At 43.3% G+C, this 19868-nt stretch overlaps 1 protein-coding gene across 2 annotated transcripts in view; it reads left to right on the top strand.

Annotated features, from left to right (window-relative positions):
- The window catches only part of Arhgef28 (Rho guanine nucleotide exchange factor 28), a 281915-nt gene that overhangs the window by 198829 nt on the left and 63218 nt on the right, over window positions 1-19868 (top strand). For both annotated transcript variants that reach the window (XM_060385610.1, XM_021639568.2), the window contains 9 exons: window positions 6-48; window positions 3015-3138; window positions 3410-3542; window positions 10885-10940; window positions 11838-11886; window positions 13666-13810; window positions 13892-14019; window positions 15772-15912; window positions 18055-18302. In XM_060385610.1, the coding sequence (XP_060241593.1) occupies window positions 6-48; window positions 3015-3138; window positions 3410-3542; window positions 10885-10940; window positions 11838-11886; window positions 13666-13810; window positions 13892-14019; window positions 15772-15912; window positions 18055-18302 (1067 nt within the window). The remainder of the gene's footprint in view (window positions 1-5; window positions 49-3014; window positions 3139-3409; window positions 3543-10884; window positions 10941-11837; window positions 11887-13665; window positions 13811-13891; window positions 14020-15771; window positions 15913-18054; window positions 18303-19868) is intronic.

The following is a 19868-nucleotide window of genomic DNA, read 5'->3' as shown; positions in this document are numbered from 1 at the left end:
TACAGAACAGAGATCTTACAGTTTTCCGGAGCCACCAGGAGAAAAAAGGTATGTGAAGGATTCCCATTTCTGTAGGGTTCACTGATCTACCTTTGAAAATGTCTATACATCACTTTTCCTGTGTCTAATCGTTGGTAACAAATTTCTGTGTAGGGAGCTGCCTGAGACCCATTGTTCTCTCTCTGGAATCATTGTAGTTAGCCAGACATCTGTTTTCCATCCTTCGGGGTACAGGCTGCAGGGTTGGAGACAGGGGATTGTGGGTTAAGTTATTTTCAGATCTGGATATCTCGAGGGGCTGTGAGGACCACCAGCTTCAGAGATACCAGGTTTTCTCTGATCTGTTCCACTATAAGAAGATAGCAACAGTCCTCCAGGTGGCTGTAGAAAGCTCACAAATAAGCCTGACCTGGACCTGTGGATCTGCTGAATGAGCTGCCGTCAGCATTGCCAGGTTTCTACTTACTGTGCAGGTCTGAGGCTTGAAGCCCAAGCTGGTGTGTATCCTAGAATGGAAGGCTGGTGCCATAGCCACGCTTGGGAAGATGCCAGGCTGCAGGTGGGGTGGCCGAGTTCTGTTGGGATGTGTCACCCACTGAAGCAGCCCCAGGCTTGTTGCAGAATGAACGACAGAAATGGCATGAGTGGTTGGCCTTAATAAGGACTCTCTGGGAAACGGTGAGGTAGCTTTAACTTTGGTGGTATGAATCTTAGCACTCTGGAACTTCTTGGCATCTAAATAAAAATGAGTGCTTTGTTTTCAATATCACAATGAAAACATCAGTAAGAGAAAGCCACCTCTGGCTCTTTTGTATTGTTTAGACTAGAATAGAAGCTTCCAGATGCACAAACAGAAAGACTAAGAATGTCCTTGAAGGGTGTCATGATGACAAGGATGGCATTATGACAAAGATGATGACAATGGTGGCAGCCGAGGCAGTTGTAACTGACAATTATTGGGTGATCATATGTGCCTCTCTAGTGCTGTTGTAAGCAGTTTACTGCAGACACTGTAGTTTGACAGTCACCTGGGTTGTCAATTCACTTAGTGAATCCTGTCTCTATAACAACTGTAGTAACAGTGGGCTGATTTTTAAGAACTAAGAATTGTTTTTAAGTAAAAATATTTTCTGTTAGGGGGTGTAGGATGAGAGGAGCCCGTGTAACACTTGGTCAAGTCACAGCTCGTGCAGTAATGACACCTGCAGGGGGCGGGGAGAAAGTGTCTTTCTTCTTGTCGCTTCTGTTTTTGATTTGTTTTTCTCTGTCTGTGTTGGCCCAAACCCCTTTACTTTTGTACTTAGAGGGCCCAGTAGGGTCCAGTAGGGTAGATCTTTCTAGTCCTTAACCCTATTCCTGGTGTCTTGCTGGAGGTACCACACCTGATGCTTTGCCTTAGTCATTGTGTAGGTAATGACTCATGGAGCCGGCATCTTTGGTATTCCCTCACTTAAACTAGTCAGTTTCTGGAAAAAGACATATCTAAGATAAAAGGGGACTCAGCCCAGACCTTGAAGGCTCATTGCAACAGACAAGTCATTTTCCCAGTTCACTGACACTTATATAGTACAGGACATTTTTTTGTCAACAACTATCCATTTTAAATTAATTACATCTAATTAAATTAATTAGCTTTAAAACATCTAAGCGTTAAGGGAACTACTACTGTTGTTGAGCCTCAGTTTGCAAGTGGGAATTTACCTTAATACTTCAAATCCAATTCATCAAAAATAATAAGTTATCAATAAAATCGATAAGGTTAAGATTTGAAGATCCACATTCTTAACACATTTGAAATATGTGTTTACCTATTGAGAAAGGTGTCAGGAGAGTTTCTGAAGAGTAGAGTTTATAAGACTTTATGGTAAGGAATACCATTGGTCCTTAGCCTGCTACCAGAAATTGAACATTTTTTTTTTTTTTGGCATGTTGGAAAGAACTTTTTCAGACTTTTATAAATTTAGAAGTTAAACTGAGTTTTTGTCCAAAGCAGCTACATGCTAGAGGAATACTGCACAGTCGAATTTGGTTAAAACACAGAATAAAACAGTCTCCTGTATTTGCATAGAGGCAGCACTCCTCCCATTCTCATAATCCAACAGTGGCTCATGCTCGCCACGGCTCTACCAGGTTGGGTGGTGGTTCTAACGTCTTAGTATTTCGTGTTGATTTGTTAACACTTAGGTCTAGGTCTCCCCTACTGTGAGCCTAAGGATTAAATTGCATAGCTTTATAACATTCTGAAGAAGGTTGACTTACAGCTTTTTAATAAAAACTAATAGTCTCTTGATAAAAGCTTCTGTGACCCAGAGAATAGAAGTAGAGTTGAGTGACCAGGAATTAGCTGTACTTTGAGATACTCCAGTCTGTCCCTTCTAGGAATGGCCGCACGAACTAGGGGACAGTGAAGTGACTGTGGTATAGTTACCTCCAATTTGCAGCCTGTGTGGCCTTGTGTCTCTCCTGGACCTAGAGCCTCAAGTTGCAAACCGCCTGGCTGAGTGGGAGAGGCTGAACCTGCAGGCCCCAAATCTGTTTCTCAGCTGGTCCCAGCCAGGGAAATGAAGCGCCTGCCCACCGAGAACCACCACCGTTTTCCCGAGATAAACAGACTTGCCTCCATGCCGCCAGTAGTTTAGCTTCTCTGTTAAAAAGTTAAAAAGTTGGATGAGTGTTTTCAGAGTAATATTATAAAAGTCCATTTCCCAAGCACCTCAGTATAATTTTCAGGAATATAGAAAAGTGGAGACAAGGGTGTGACGGCTACTCACTCTATTGGATTCTACAGTTGTTGGCACTGTGATTTACGCCTCATCAAACCTAGTCAGCTCCTCATCCCGTAATAGGATGTATTTTTAGTTAAGAAGTTGCTTTACTTCCCCCTCTTTACAGCCATTTAAACCTAAAGCAAAATCTAGCCATACCCATAGAGGTATATATACAAACATATGTTCATGCTGTCTTTGTCCCCCTTTTGTCCTGTAAAACCTGGTCACAGACTCCTTTCTTTGTAGGATTCAGGAAGAAGAATGGGATGAATACATCATTCCTGCCAAATCAGAGTCTGAAAAGTACAAAGTGAGCCGAACTTTCAGCTTCCTCATGAACAGGATGACCAGCCCTCGGAACAAGTCTAAGGTAATTCCTGGTCTGAACCTATCTGCTTTGCGTAGGTGGCTCCAGTCCTCAGCAGTTAGTATAGTTTCTGCACGTGTCTCCTTTCAATCGCCTGCCTTTGACGGCGTGGGCACCTTTCTGACGATTCTTGTCAGGCATCTAGGAATATGAAGGCAACCCCATGCGGGGGCCAGTCCTCGCTGATGCGTGAGTTTTGTAAGAATGTCACTGACTACTGTTTTCTTTCTGCCTTTCCTCCCGCGCTCTTCCCTCATGACTGCTGCTTCTGAAGATGAAAAACAAGGACACGAAAGACAAAGAAAAGCTGAACCGACATCAGTTTGTCCCAGGAACGTTCTCCGGGGTTCTGCAGTGTTCAGGCTGCGACAAAACTCTCTTGGGGAAGGAGTCACTCCAGTGTGCCAGTAAGTCCTGAGTCTGGTGTGTGATGTGTTTCTCCCTGTTCCATGAACTCCCCAAGAGCAAAGCCTCTGCCAAGTGTGTTCTCACAAACCTCCTGTGGCCCTTACATAGCACTGACCCTTTTGCCCTCTAATGGCTAATACTGGTCATTCGGTACTTTCTGTCTGCAGCCAAGTTTCTTAAGTCCAGGCCTGTTGACCTCACTCTCTGCTGGACGTCTCCTCTTGGATATCTCACCGATTTTTGACTGTTTTATTCCTAAAACTGAGCTCCTGATCCCATCTCAGTGCCTACTGGCCAGCCAGTCCTGCTATCATCCATGACATGTAAGAGTATTTCTCTTACATGCTACAGCTGGTCCTTCAGCAGCTCCCTGGGCTCTGTTTTCAGTGTATCTCAAACCCACCCACTTGTTACCCCACCATTGCTTTCACCACTCTAAAGCCACCATTCCAATTGGTCCCCTTACACCTTTGCTACCTGTATTAGTTTCCTACTGCTGTGATAAACTCCATTGACCTGGACCAGGAAGTCATTTTTTAATGACAGGTTCCTGACAGGAAGGGCCAGGGGAATCAGGAAACAAAGAAGACAGGGAAGCTTGGAATCATGAGGGTCTTACATAAGCTATGCCTTATGCCAAGCAACTTTAAGAAATATAGCATCTTCTATGCCAGGGAAAAATGGGACAGAATCAGCAGAAAACTCATACACTAGGAACAAACGAGCAGGAAGCTCATCAAGCAGTGTTACACAAAGGGAACAAAGGATATCTTAAGTGCATCAGAGACAGAGTGTGCAAAGCCTCGGGACCAATAACCACAGCTCTTCAAGGGAGTGTGGGGGAAGTGGGTTTTCAGGATCCAGCAAACTGTAGCTCCCCAGAGGCCTTGGTCCAAATCGCTCCTGGCTCTGTCAAGCGTGTACCGGTGTTTAGACGAGGGACAAAGTTCTTTCTCTATATCAGGGCCTCAGTGAAAGGCCTTGACCAGCCTGGCTCTCAACACACCGTGACCAAAAGCATCTGGAGAAGGAAGGCTTTATTTATTTTCCACAGTCCATCACCGAGGAAAGCCAAGACAGGAGCAGGACAGAAACTGAAACGAAGGCAATGGAGGAACACTGCTTACTGGCTTGTTCTCTGTGGCTCACTTTAATCTTCACACAATTGAGGATCGCTGACCCAAGGGGGAGCACTGCCCATAGTGGGCGGCAACACTGCCATATCCATCATTAATTAAAAAAAATCTATAAGCCAGTCTGATGGAGGCATTTTCTCAGTGGAGGTTCCCTCTTTGGAGAGGACTTTAGTCTGAGTCAAACTGACAAAGAAATAGCCGGGACACAACATAAGACATCTGCTGTGGGGGCGTCCCCATCTCTTGTAGTGAGCACAAAGCCTTGTAAGACATGGTCCATTTCTCTTCTCTCCCTGTTGTTGATCATTAATATTTATTATCGATTTATCTTTTAGTTAAACAGTGTTTTTTCCTAAACCAGCTCTACACCCAAATCACCACACAGAAACTAGGATTTATTTACTTAACCTAGAGCACAACGCTGGGCACTTATTGCTCCATCCTAAACCTCCATGCCCACATAGTTTCCTCCCATTCAGATTTCCCACGTTATACTTGCTTTTAGTCATATCTTAGTTCCCGTTCATCTCTCCTCATGGTTCCAAGTCCGGTCCTGCAGATCTCTCCTCTTTGACTCCTCCCACTCACTTCCTTCTCCTCCCCTCCGGACCAGGATGTCCCACCCTATTCTCTCCATTGCTCAGCATCAGCTGGTTGTTTTATTGACAATACAGAGAACAAATTGTAGCATGTTTACACAAACTTGAGACAGGTGATACTTAGAATAACATCACAATGCAATGTCAATGTCCAGATTAAAACCAGATACTGGGGTAGAGAAATCAGCATTTGAATTAACAAGGGTAATTTGTATACATTCCACAAGAACATTATATCAACACATCCCTCGCTCCTTTTGTTCTGGACACCCTGACACCATTACTGTTCTTATAATAAGCCAGGATGCTCTTAGCGCCTTCTGTCTTTAGGCTCTTCCTTCACTGAGCCCCATAGATTATTGGATAATGCCTCTTAGGCCTGGCCACTCTGGACCTGGCTTGTCATTTCCCTCATCATTGAATCCCATGGCCTATCATTTACCACCATCTACATTATGGCATATTTTATATGTCAATTTTCTTATCTGTCTCTTTCACTCTAAGTTCTAGAAGGGGAAAGGGAGGGCATAGTCATTTTTCATAGACCACACAGGTACCATCACAAAGCTGACCCTTAATAATCATGCTTAATTAATGGCTGCTGAGGTAAACTGATGCCTAAGCAAGACCTGCTCCTGTGGCATCCATTGAGTGCATGTGCATGGCCTGTGGTGGGAGCTGGAAATTGCTGAAAGAACTTCAGACATGCTCAGCTCTCAATCCCAATAGTGCTTTAAAATAGATTTATGTGTCTTCAGGCTGCAAAGTCCTCCTCTGTGGCCTAGCAGGACTGCTCCTCCTTTGGGGGGTGTGGAGGTCAAAGAGCCTGCCATTGAGTTCCTGTCAGAAATAGTCCCTGTTCCCCTTACTATGGGAAACCAATTGGTTATTGAGCTACCACAAGCTTCGTCCAAGCAAAGGTTCTAGGATATATCCATACATGGTCCTTGGTTGGAGAAACAGTTTCAGAAAAAAAACTCTGTGCCCAGATATATTTGGTCCTTGTGGGGCTCCTATCCTTTCCACGTCATACTAACTCCTCTTCTGCCGAGGGTTTGGTTATGAGTCTTAGTATCTATTTTGAAGTGCTGCTTGGTAGAGTCTTTCAGATGTCTTCTGTGAGGTCCTTCCCAATCAGTGGACTTGGAAAGGGACAGGGAGAAGCTGAGGGAGGGAGGGTGGGGTTGGGAGGGAATAAGGGAGCGGGATACAGCTGGGATACAGAGTTAATAAAATGTAACTAATAATAATAATAATAATAATAATAATAAATAAGATTTGTGTGAAGACGCACATAAGATATGTGCCTTGAATGGGGACTTAAATTATCTAAAAATTTCCCACCTGCAAAAACTTTGCTGTTAAAAAAGCACTTTGATTTGTCATTTTATTAAAATTTAATATTGTTCAAACTAATGGGTTTTATCACGATATTTCATACACGTGTGTAATATACCTGCATCATCATTGATCCCCTACTGTCATGTCCTGCTATCTCCTCACTGCTATTTCTCCTTTATTTCCAAGCCCCCCTTCTCCTCTTGCATATCATTTCTCTTGTTTTCTTTTTTAATTATTATTTTTACATGTATCCATACATATAAATAGACAGATACAACCTGAGTTCATTTAGCGTTGCTCTTGTTTGGAGGACTGAGCACTGGATAGCCACTTAGAGGGCTCACCCTAGGGAAATCTAATTCTCTCTCAGCAGCCATCAATTGCTGACAGTCTCTTCTTACTGTAAAAAAGACTGTGTCAGCTCCTAATTCTGAGATTTCATTTGATGATGTTATCAGGGGTATCGAGTTATTTCTCATTCTACACTTACTTTTTTCTGTACTTCCGCAATGTAAACGAGCATTTGTTTTCACACACCCCTGCCTACATTACTGATTAATCCTGTAGATTAAATCTACAGCCAGCATGTGCGTTAATGTGTACACTCATTTTTCTCTTTATTCCACGGTGGTTTTTAGAATTAGTTTGGGGACTTACAGGGTTTTCATTGGGAGGTTTTCACTAGTCGCCCGAACTGAACTAGTACTACGTTTTGACACTGGGTAGTAGACTACAGCAAGGGCAGCCTCCACTGTGTTAGGTGGATTATCATCCTCTATGCGTAAGGGCTAACAGCTCTAATATTACTCACAGACATGATGGTCAGCAATACGTTGAACAAGGACTCACAATCTTAGTGTCATTCTCTCTGTCAGACTCCAAGTTGCTAACGGTTCACAAACATTGCAGTTCTGTAATATTCCCAGGTCTGGCTGGGCTCAGTTGCTCATATTGTGATGCAGCATTATCTGGCGCACAGACCCCCTCACACACGCATTCCCTGCAGATGGGCTTTACTCAGTGTGGTTGCACTTTGATGTCCTTTTCTGATTCTTGTGCTGAGTTCCTATCTCAAATTAGTGTTCCCCTGGTTTTTCTGTTCTGTCGCTTAACTGTTTCTATGGTTTTTGTTTTGGGGCAAGTGTCTTTGATTTAGCAGAGAGAATCTGTAATGTAATGGAAAGATCTTGTTTTATAACAAAGGGCTGTTCTTGTTTACATTTAATTTTACTGCTTCCAACTATCTTTGATAGTTCCTGACTGTTTCCTGTCTGGCTTAGCTGTCTGGCTTAGCTCTTTAGGCCATGTGTTGTTTGCTTTTATCATCTCCCGCGATTTGGCAAGATAAGGACTTTTAATATCTACTAATGATAGTGTTATGCTGCGCAAGGCTCATAATTTAATACGTTTTTATGTTCCTTACGTGAGCCTCATTCCCCCCAATTGTAATATTACTCTCTTTTATGGTGTAGGTTGAGCATTTCAGGAATTACTTTGCTGTTTGGAAAACCATTTGATGTTTTGATTTAGTTCTCTGTGTATTCTTTTTTCTTTTGAGACTGGGTTTTTCTGTGTAGCCTTGGCTGTCCTGGACTCACTTTGTAGACCAGGCTGGCTTCCAGATCACACATATCCGCCTGCTCTGCCTTCCAAGTGCTGGGGTTACAGTTGTGCGCCCCCACGTCCAGGCCTCTGTGTGTATTCTTACGATGACTTCAAAACTCTCCTCCCTCCTTTTCTACCCCACTTCCTTGCCTCTTTTTGTTTTTCCTTCCTTCCTCCTTTGTCAATTGTTATTGTTTTGTTTTGTTGATCTAAGGTCTCTTTTAGCCCAGGCTGTCCTCAAACTTACTGTGTAGCTATGGTTGACTTTGAACTCCTGATCCTCCAGCCTTTATCTCCCAAGTACTGAGATTACAAATGTATAACACCAATCCCAACTTTCTTTTTTCTTTCTTCTTCTTCTTTTTTTTTTTTTTTTTTGAGTCTGGGTTACTGCTTCTAACTCTCAGACTAGAGAGAGATGGCTCAGTGGCTAAGGGTGACTTGCTTTTGCAGAGGACCTGAGCTTGGCTCCTAGAACCCATGTTGGACAGCTCTCAACTGTCTGTAACTCCAGCTCCAGGGGGACCTGATGCCTCTGGCCTCTGTGAGTATCTTCACTCAATGGGGCATTCCCAAACAGACACATAGGCATATCTAAAAATTAAAAAAAAAAAAACAAAAAAAAAAAAAAGAGAAAGAAACCTTTTGTCAACCCCATTCTCTAGTCTTTGCTCCTGATTCTTTTCTCAGGCTAGGATGGGATGGGGTAGTTTTTGGAAACCATTATCTACTTTGCTTATTTCATACTCAAAATGTAATTTATCTCACTAAATGAAACGATAGACAAAAATATTTTTCTTCAAGCTTCTGTCTATGTGGTCCAATGGAGTTGAGCATTTATTGTTCCTATAGGAGAATCTGGGGCCATATGACCTGAGTCCTTTGTGGCTTCACCCTCCCCCACCACCTGTACACCAGAGTTTTCGCATCACATGGTCATTGTCAGAATGTGTCTATAGTGTGTGTCATGTCATTACTTTTGTTAGGGAATAGAGAGGCTTTTCAGTTTGCCCTTGAGCTTGTTCAGCTTTATGACTCTCTTTTCTGTTGTAGCTTGGGCTATTACTGTTCTGCTTCCGTTTTCCTGGCTTCTTCCTGAGACCAGTGTCATCTCTGATGTATGTCTTTGTATGCCATTGTCTACGTTACATTTGTAACCTTCTTCCCCACATCCTGTAATCTTTGATGTTTGGTTTCACAGCCGTGCTTTGATATCTTTGTCACACAGATCTGCCTATGTTCCAATGGAAATCTGTTCCTGCCCTTCGTCTGCCTTGTAGACTCTGTCTCACAAAGCTACTCTTTCTTCTCATCCCATTTGCCTGCCTACGTCCTGTTCTCCCTGCATGCCTTCAGGTTCGATGTCATGGAACCCTCTTCATCTATCTTATCAGAGGCATATTTTAAACATCTATATTTTCCATCTCTGTCTCCTGGCCTGAGGCCCAGTGGATGGCTCTTCCTGTGAGTTTCCCACAGATGTTTGTTCACTGGGATCTCATAACCTCTGCCTTTTCTTTCCTTTTGCTTGGTTGGGAATACCAGGAAAGACACTGGATTTCAGTGTTTCTCTGGAGAGCCTGTATATACAGTGAACTTGCTCTGCTCATAGGCATTAAGTCGTTGCCTGAAATTTCTCTTTGGGACCACAGAAGGCCAGTTTGTGGCTCAGCTTGTTGCCTGTTTCATAACGGGGTGCTAGCTCTTCTGCAGTGTGGTTTTAGTGGGCTGAAATGAGGCTTTTGTAGACCAACTCCCAAAGACATTTAAGTTACAGAACATGGGCTTCTGTGAGGTACATTGTAAGGGTGGGTGATGAGAGGGTGGCAAGGAGTGGGCAGCAGGACAGAAAAGGACACAGCAGCCTCCAGACATGGCCCCCAAGGATGCCCATGTATATGAAGACAGCCTGGTCTCTGTCCCTATGAGCAAAAAGCTTGCCTCACCTCTCTCCAGGGACACGAGGGCACACGAGCAAGCGACAAACTCTTCACATCTAATTTACCTGCTTCCAGTTTCTTTTCTTTTAAAGATTTCTTTTTATTTTGAATTCTGTATACCTGTGTGTAGGGGAGAGGTGTGTGTATGTGTGAATGCAATGGCCTGCAGAGGCCAGAAGAGTGTGTTGGAACCTCTGGGGGTTGACTTACAGGTGGTTGTGAGCCACTGGATGTGGTTCTGGGCCTTAGCAAGGGTAGTGTGTGCTATTAACTTGAAGCCATCTTTCTAGACCCTTGCTTCTTACTCGCAGGAATTCTGGTTAAAGCTGACAGTGTTTTCTTTTTCCCATCAGCATAAGTTGTCAGCTTATTTCTCCCCATCCTCCTAGACAGTTTGCCTGGTGCTAAAGTCGAAGGTTACTACCTGTCAAGCCTCAGAGATCCCTGAGGACAGGCTGCAGCTGGAAGTGAGCTCTCGGCCAGACCCAGAGGTGTCTAGCGCACACAGCTGCGGACTTTATAATTTATAAGATAATTACAGACAATGAGGAATAGCTCCAAGGAACTTGAAGTTCCCATGCTTAGGATTACATGGAGCTGTGCACCATTCAAATATTCGGCTTCTTAAGTGTGTATTTCTTTGTGTCATTTTTGTAATGACCCATAGAAGCATGATGTAGTCTTAAGTTCGGATGGAAACTTTTGTGTCTTCTATTTCAGACTGTAAGGCAAACGCACACAAGGGCTGCAAAGATGCTGTGCCTCCATGTACCAAGGTAAGCCCTCCCCCAATCGCCACAGAATATGGGTGCTCTGTGCCTATCTAGCTTGCTTGTTCCGTCTGCTGCTGGACTCGGTGGCAACACATGCTCAGAGTATCTGGGCACTTATCCAGCTGTTCACTTTTAATAACAGAGAGGAGAACCACTTGTGTTAGGTGAGGTGGGCAGGCTAGGTTTCCCATCTAGATCAGTATTCTCAAACAGCCAGCGTCAGTAATTGTGTAATTCTGTGAAGACCTCAACTAATAGGTCCCCTCCCAGGTTTTCAGATTCTGTAAGTCTGGGTGGGTCCTGGGGATGTGGGAGCACCACCTGTGGCTGAGAGCCTGCCTGCAGGCATGGCACAAGGATGTGCAGTTGGGGAGGGCTTACAAAGGTGACGATGGCTGTGATCCCACGTGTCATGTGTGGGACGTATGTGAGTTTGAGCAGGGTGCTCCTGCAATGTGGAAGGGGAGGAGGGGTTCTCTCAGAGCTCTGTTAGCTGGTACATTGGACGGTCAATGTAGAGGGTGATGCCACAGAGCTTGGGGTGCATCCCTGGCAAGAGGAATACAGAGAGGGAGAAAGACACAAAGGGAAACAAGGCAGTGCCCTAGAAGGGCCTTCCCCCCAGGGTCTGGCTGCATGAGCTGTAGGTGTTGAAAGCTGAGCCTTTTAAGCGCCGAGTATTTCTGAGGCTCATCCTGCTCATACTTCCACATTTCATTGTCACCTCACCCTACTTTTTGTTGCATTTACTGTCTTTTTTCTTTGAATTCTTCTTTGAGATATAATATAACAAATCCGAAGAAGATAAGAATCCTATTTTGAGTAACCATGTGTATATTCTTGTAACCCAGTGGTGCTTTGAGCTTATTTTATGTGTTTCTAATATTTTTTTTTTACTAGAAATTCCAAGAGAAATACAACAAGAACAAACCACAAACCATCCTTGGAAGTAAGTGATGTGGGAAAATGACAAGAACTTTAAAAAAGATATAATGTATACCATACATTTCCCATCATAAACTACCTCTTGCTTTTATTTTCTAATTAGTCCAGTTATTTCTTCTTCATAACATATGCATGGCATAATTTTGAGCTATGTAAAGAAGTCAAGAAGGATGGTCTCTTTTAGGTCAGCCTGAGAGTTTCTGCATTGTATATAGAATGTGACCTGTATCTCACTGGGACTGTGTTACCCAAGGGCCTCAATTATAACGCCATTTATTGGAATATAGACTATTGGTTTAATGATTTGGTGGGGAGAACAGAGACATTACATTAAATGTACGTGACATTGCATTAAATGCTTCCCCAACAGTAGCACGTACTCACCTATAGAAATACATGCTAAAATCTTCCTGCGAGTCACAATGTTGGGGGAAAGGAGCCCTTGGCTTTGGAATCTGCCCATCCTCACTGGTCCCTGTGGTCTGGTGCTGTGGAGACCCTGGGCTTGGAGAAGCTGCCTGTGAGGTTGTAGTCCCATTCACACCTGTAGTGTGGTGCTGACGTTACAGAGCATGCCGAAGACTTATTTGTATATTTCTGAATTTGATGACTCTGTTTTTGTTTTAATTATATGCTGCTGAGCTTTAAATATTTTTCTCTTGAAAACAATCAGTAACCTTTGGCACTTCCTTGTGTTACGTGCTGGAGCCAGTCACAGTAATGTATCCTCAGTTTGAAAAACATTTGCTTTCTCGTGAGAGATTTTGTAATTTCTTCCATCGGAACTTGCTTTGCCTGCTGAGTGGCAAGACTTTTACGTACCTGGGCACTTTCCACTTCAGTGCTGTATCAAAGTGTGACTGGCATCTTGAATACCACTTTGGTGGAGACAATTAAGTGTACAAAGTCATGGAGACATGCTTTTGGGTGTGGTGTTATGCAAGTTAGTTTGAGCTGTCTTGTCACTCAGTTTCTTGCTTTGACTTTACAAATTGCTTGAAATACAATCTGAGATGCTTCTCATTTTCTTGAGGTTAAATGGGTGACTAAAAAGAAGCCTAGAATTTAGACATATAAATGTCATCTACTCCTCCCCTTCATGTGAAATCTGTGAGACTAAAGCAGAGATGTGTACATTCCCTTGTTACATCTTGAGATCTGTGTAAACATTTCTCCCTTTCGATCTGGAATTGGAACTCAATAGCCACAATCGAAAGGAGCTGAGATGCCCTCTTCAGAGTTGTCTATAGTTCAAACCTATGTGTCCATGCCCACTTGTTTTCAGCATATGAGAGAGATCAGCCTGCCTGGGCTGTGGGTTTTGTTTGCCCGAGAGTCTTGCTCCACAAGGGGTAGACTCTCCAGCATCATTCCTTTCCATTGAGCTGCTCTCCGGGGGCCTAGGCCTGTTTACACACACCATACACATTTTGCCAACAGAGCTAATAACACCTTGCCTCTCTTTAAAGCCGCCTTCGAGGAGTACAAGCAGTGGTTTATGGGAAAGCTGGCCTGTGCTTCCCCATTCCATTCGCCTGTTTGCTTGGTCACTGCAGACAGTCACAGTCTCCAAGGGAAGGTGTGGAAGTAGGCCTGCAGCACGGGTATTGGAAGGGTGAGGAAAGGAAGGGACATCTGAGAAGTGCAGGAAGTGGCAGAGAGACTGGTTTCTAGGCTGGGCCGCACTGCTTTAGAAGTGGCTGCTTGAGGGTTTACCTGTCCGACGTCTCTGCCTTTGCTGGTAAATGCTGTCCTTGCACATGAGTGTCTGCTGTGTCTCCAGGCTCTTCAGTTAGAGACATCCCACAGCCTGGGCTCTCCTTGCACCCTTCCTCCTCCATGCCCGTCGGACTCCCAGCTGGCAGGAAGGAAGCTGCAGGGCAGGTGCACTCGCTGTCCAGAAGCGTCCCGGGCACCACTTTGGAAAGGTGAGGCTCAGCATGCTGCTTTGCTTTCATGGCCCAGGATGGTTGCTGGGGCTAACCCGTGTCCCCTTTTCTTTCTCCCAGCTTCAGGAGGTCAGTGACATCCTTGGAGTCTGAGGGTGACAGTAACAGCTGGAGAAGCAGGTCTCATTCAGATGAGTTGTTCCAGTCTATGGGCTCATCTCCTTCCACGGAGTCATTCATGATGGAAGGTGGGAAATGCTGCGTGTTCCTCTGTCTCTGCGAGCACTGAACTGAAAGATAGTTTGTGCAAGAAGTTAGATGGAACTGTATTGCTTTGTTCTTTTTCCCATGTTTGTGAGTGTGGGGTGTGTGTGTGTGTGTGTAAGCATGAGGGTACATGTGTGTGGATAACTGTGGGGCCCTTGCACTGATGTTGGGTCTCATTTTTAATCAGTCTCCACGTTACCTATTGAGGAGGGATCTCTCAACCGCAGAGTTCACCAATTCTGGCTAGTCCAGCTAACCAGCTTACCCTGGGAGATCACCTGTCTAAGTCCCGGCATTACAGGAGGCCACCATGCCTGTTTGGCTTTTGTGTGGTTTCTGAGGGATCTAGTCTCAGATCCTTACACACCAAACACTGATCTGCTGAGCTGTCGCCTCAGCTTCCTATTCTTCTTTTAGTAGTTTTGTGGGATCTATTTAATGTAGCATCTAGTTTTCTTAAGGGTTTCAAAAATACCTGAATGTAAGAAAGTGACTTGTTGAGGTGTTGAGTGATGGAGAGGAGAATGCAAAATGTACTCAGAATGCATGTCATACATGTATGACATGTCAAAGAACAAACACAATAAAAGGCTTTTTAAAATGACAGCTTAGTCTTGAGGGACACAATCAGGAGTGACTGAGGAGAAAATCAGCGACACATTCCTAAAAGATGGATATAATCAAGAGAATTCAATACACTGTAGGTTATCATTGACAGTGGCCCACAGCTATTGAGAGATTGGCATGGACTCCTCCATGCAAATGCATGTTTACCTAAGACTACTTCTGCTGGATTGCTGAGCGATATGTCCCACCTGCTGCCACTACTTCTGGGAAAGGAAGCTTTTACAAGTGTGTTTTGTAGGATGCAATTCAACCTGGGAAATTGGTTTTTTTGTTTCCAGGTTGCCTCAATAAATGAAGGCAACAAATGGAAAAAGAGACAGAACTGAGTAGAAAAAGGAGTGGATTCTGTTTCTTTAAAGTCTGTTGTCATTTCCATTTTTATAAACCCCAGTTGGGATCTCTAAGGAGCATTGTGTAGGGAAAATATGCTTTAGTTTTTCTGAAAGATGTTTGTTCATTCGTGTGTGTCTCTCTCTGTGTATTTCTGTGTGTGTGTTTGTATGTATGTGTGCATGTATATCTGTGTGCATGTCTGCAGATCTGTATGTGTTTGTGTGTCTGTGTGTGTATGTGTCTGAGAACATGTCTGTGTGTGTGTGTGTGTGTGTTATTTTCCTGAAAGGTGTTTGTGTATATGTGTTTAGCTCTGTCAGAGAAGTTTGTACTCGTGTGACTCAAGCCTTGCACTGTGCTTCCTGTTTTGCCAAATTCAGTGTAATACCAAGTGGACAAATTCAAATTCCTATTTGAGTAAACTGTAAAATAACCCAGGCAAAAGAGATCAGGGGTCAAGACTCTGTAAGTACAGCATGGGCTGTAAAGGTTACGAGGTAAAACTCCAGTAGAATGAGCCCAAACAAACCAAGGAATCTCTAATATCCTCACAGCCTCCCTGTACATTCCTGTTGGAGACTGCTCTTCTTTGCTCTGCTGTAGTTGCCTTGCTTTGAACCACCCCATGTCTGATTTTCAGAGGCTTCAGGTCTGCACTGCGTTGTTCTTGCTGGGGCCTCTTGGTGCTTTTGGCAGATTTGAGCCTGGGAACCTGGTACTTGGATATCTCTTTGTGGTGAGTGCTTTACATACTTGTGACTTTTCTTTCCCAGATGTTGTGGATTCCTCTCTGTGGAGTGACCTCAGCAGTGATGCTCAGGAGTTTGAGGCAGAGTCTTGGAGTCTCGTGGTGGACCCTTCCTTCTGCAGTAAGCAGGAGAAGGATGTCATCAAAAGACAGGATGTCATTTTTGGTAAGCATTTCAACTATGTCCCTGAATCGACGAGGTGTGGAGGAGGGAGCGTGGGCAGTGACATCCCAGACCTGGGCTCAGGTCTGGTTTGCCATTTTCCCGATTTCTGATCTTAGACAAACTATGCAGCTCCCCTGGACCTCAGTTTCCCAATCTATAGAATAGGGATAAAACTCAGATATAAAATGTCCCAAGGCTTAAATGCAACCTTGCTTTAGATGAGGCAAAAACACTCTATTCAGACCTTTTTCCTCTCCATCACTGATACGTTAGTAGTTTGGAGGCTTGTGTCAAACTTGTCTCACGCTCCTACACTTTTGGGGTTCTTGTTTTCTCTCACAGTGGATTTTAAAAGTTGAGATATAATCCACATGTCATAAAATTACACACCCCATGTGATCAGGAGGGTTTTAGTGTATCGCCCAGAGCGGGGCAGCATCAAACCTATCCGATCCTGGAATGTTCGCCTCACTTCAGAAGGAGACCTTCTACCATTAGAACGCACTTCCCATTTCTCTTTCTTCCTCCGGATTTGGGCAACTGCTAATCTATTTTTTGCTCTTTGCCTCACAGTGTGTGTATGTATCTGTGTGTGTGTGCATGCACACATGTGTGTGTCCTGTTACTTTACATGATATTTGCAAGAATTATCATATTTAAAATATAAACACACTTCATTCCCTTTTTTATAGTCAACTAATGTCCCATTTTGTTTTTCTAATCATCAGTGGATGGACATTTTTGTATTGTTCCTTTCTTTGGAGTAATATGGTAACTCCTTTTTAACTCTTTGCTGAGCTCAGACTGTTTACTAAGGCAGCTGCAGCATCTTACATCCTTTGCTAGTGCAGATGGTTCTAAGTTACCTCCACCAACATCTCCTCTTGTTATTGGTTCTAAATCACCTCCACCAACATCTTCTCTTGTTATTGGTTTTAAATCACCTCCGCCAACATCTTCTCTTATTATAATTAGCCCCGCATGTGTGATTTGCTATGCTTTTTGGTTTTGATTTGCATTTCCCCACTAAGGATGTTGAACTTGGGGGGGGGAAGGAATGAGGATAGGGGTAGGGTGGGGTCAGGATGAGGGTGGGGAAGAAGATGGGGATAATAATCTAATGCAAAGCTCTTTGCCTTAGAGACAATCCCATTACTCTGTTTATCCGAAGTCCTGCTGAACATCTCTTTGGGTACTTAGTAAGCGTGTTTGTTTCTGAAGTAATGCCCATTAAAATCCTTTGCCCATTTTTGAATTCTTGAAAACATTTAGTTATAAGACTTTTCATCCATGTATATGATATGTATATATATAAGATATAGAACAAGAATTTATTTTTATTATATATACATATTTTTTCATTATTTTCCTCTGGAGAAAAATGGAATCTTGAAAAATGATCCTGTGACAGGAAGAATCTGCTATTGCAAAGCCTTGGGATACTTTATTACATTTATCAGGTTAATTACGAATGTCCTCAACACACACACAAGGAAAGAAAGCCTTCTCCCCAACAAGCTGCTACATTTTATAGCACATTGGCATGGGGATCGAAGCTTTTGGAAACATTTGATTCTAAGCTGCTCCTGTGCTTGGCTTACATCTGTGGGTCCTTTTCTAATATCTGGAAAATTACTATTTGGAGTGTAAATAAAGTGTTTAATTATCACTGATTTTTGTTTCGGGACAAAATGGTCCTATTAGTCTTGAACATTCCCTCATTCCTGCTTGTGTAATGTAGACTCGAGTTGTGGGGCTTTTTGTCTGTTTTCTTGTTTGTGACAGATAAAATTTTGATTAAGTTATCTCTACATCTGATATTATGTAAGTTTCTGTAACTCAGTATATAGCATGATCAAAAACTGAGTTTGTATATGAAGAAAGTTACTAGCATTAGTTGGAAGAATGAATAATGGATTATGAAATAATACAAAGGTGACTAGATACTCATTACTATTTAGTATCTCCATCTGCCGGGTCTGTGAAAGGTGAATGGTGAAGGTGTAGGCAAACACAGGCTATCAGTCTAAACTCTTTGAAGTTTCTGTGCTCGAGTGTTCATAGCAATGTAGGAAAGGCTGCATGCCCACCAGGCATGCTCTCAAGCTCATCTGGGTCACGGGTGTGCACGCGTGGTTTCAGAGCTGATGCAGACAGAGGTACACCACATCCAGACCTTGCTCATCATGTCTGAGGTCTTCAGGAAGGGCATGAAGGAGGAGCTGCAGCTGGACCACAGCACAGTGGACAAGATCTTCCCCTGCTTAGATGAGCTGCTGGAAACCCACAGGCATTTCTTCTTCAGCATGAAGGAGCGCAGGCAGGAATCCTGCACTGACAATGACAGGAATTTTGTCATCAGCCGGATTGGAGATATTCTGGTGCAACAGGTAAGAATGGTATCAAGCTAGTCTCAGAACTCTCAATGTGCACACAGGCCCCCTTTTAGGTTTATTTAGTTTATATGTGTGTGTGTTGTCTACATGTATGTACTGTGTGCATGCCAGGTGTCCTCAGAAGTTAGAAGACGGTATAGCATCTCCTGACTCTGAGTTACAGATGGTTGTGAACTGCCACTGTGAAAGGCTGACTTAGTAAAACCTTTTCTTTTGACCAGTTCTTTTTCTGTCATCCACCCGAAACATGGTGGCATAAAGGAGTTTGCTGCACAGTTTAAATGCAATTATCAGAACACAGAGAATATTCAAAACTGAAATGGAAGGGCTTAATTCTTTCATTTGAAACTATCTTAATTTCTCTTTCCTTGATAAAAATCATCACAATTTCACTCTCTTTGAACTCTAGTCATTGGAACCAGTTTTGTATTTAGATTATTTTTTTCATGTTTAATGGAGACGTATCTTTATCAGTTCTGTATTTAGCTTGTGTAGATAAAGCAGGGGCCAAAATCGGGTCATTGTTCTCACTTGACATGGGCCCAGTGGCCTAATAGTTAAAGCATAGATTTCCCTTTTGCAAAAAGGACAGTTCCTTGTTGGCATATGGGGTATGGGGTGTGGCCAGAGTTCTTGGGTATTCCACTCACATTGTCCTCAGGCCATGGTCTTTGGGGCTGTGCTTCAAGGGAACAAAGGAGGAGAGAAGGTATGTTAGGGTGTAGGAAGGCAGGCTCTGGGAACATCGGAGTCTGACTGGACATGTGGATCAGAAGGCTGGAGTGTGCTGCCACATCGTCAGCAGAATCCTCGTGTGGGTTGGGAATTGTGGATATTCTCCAAACCAATCGTTTTTTTTTTTTTTTCTTTTTCATTTTAACTTCAGGGACATAAGGCTTACCCGAGAGTTGTTAAAAATGAGGCTCAGCATTCTGTCTCTCAGTGGTTTCCATAGTAACGAGCTAAGATCTGAGATTTGCTCAGTAGAATTTTAATTGTCTGCATTATCACTCCTCCGGCTATAACATCTTCCAAAATGATAACACCGCGATCAGGATGCTGTTGTCCACACCATTAAGACAATGTTCTTTATAGATTCTGGATATCAGCCCTCTGTTAGATACAGGGTTGGTGAAGATCCTTCCCAGTCTGTAGGCTGGCATTTTGTTCTGATGACAGTGTCCTTTGCTTTACAGAAGCTTTCAGTTTCATGAGGTCCCATTTATCGATTGTTGATCTTAGAGCCTGTGCTGTTGGTGTTTTGTTCAGAAAGTTGTCTCCTGCGCCAATGAGTTCAAGGCTCTTCCCCACTTTTTTTCTAACAGATTTAGTGTGTTTATGTTGAGGTCTTTGATCCACTTGGACTTTAGTTTTGTGCAGGGCGATAAATATGGATCTATTTGCATTTGTTTTACATGTAGACATCCAGTTAGACCAGCACCATTTGTTGAAGATGCTGTCTTTTCCCCCATTGTATTGTTTTGGCTTCTTTGTCAAAAATCAAGTATCCATAGATGTGTGGGTTTATTTCTGGGTCTTCTATTTGGTTCCATTGATCCA

The sequence above is a fragment of the Meriones unguiculatus genome, chromosome 6 (assembly GCF_030254825.1).
Source record: "Meriones unguiculatus strain TT.TT164.6M chromosome 6, Bangor_MerUng_6.1, whole genome shotgun sequence".
In the NCBI taxonomy this organism is placed as follows: Eukaryota; Metazoa; Chordata; class Mammalia; order Rodentia; family Muridae; genus Meriones; species Meriones unguiculatus.
The sequence above is the reverse complement of the archived record's forward strand: the minus strand, read 5'-3'. Positions and strand labels throughout refer to the sequence as shown.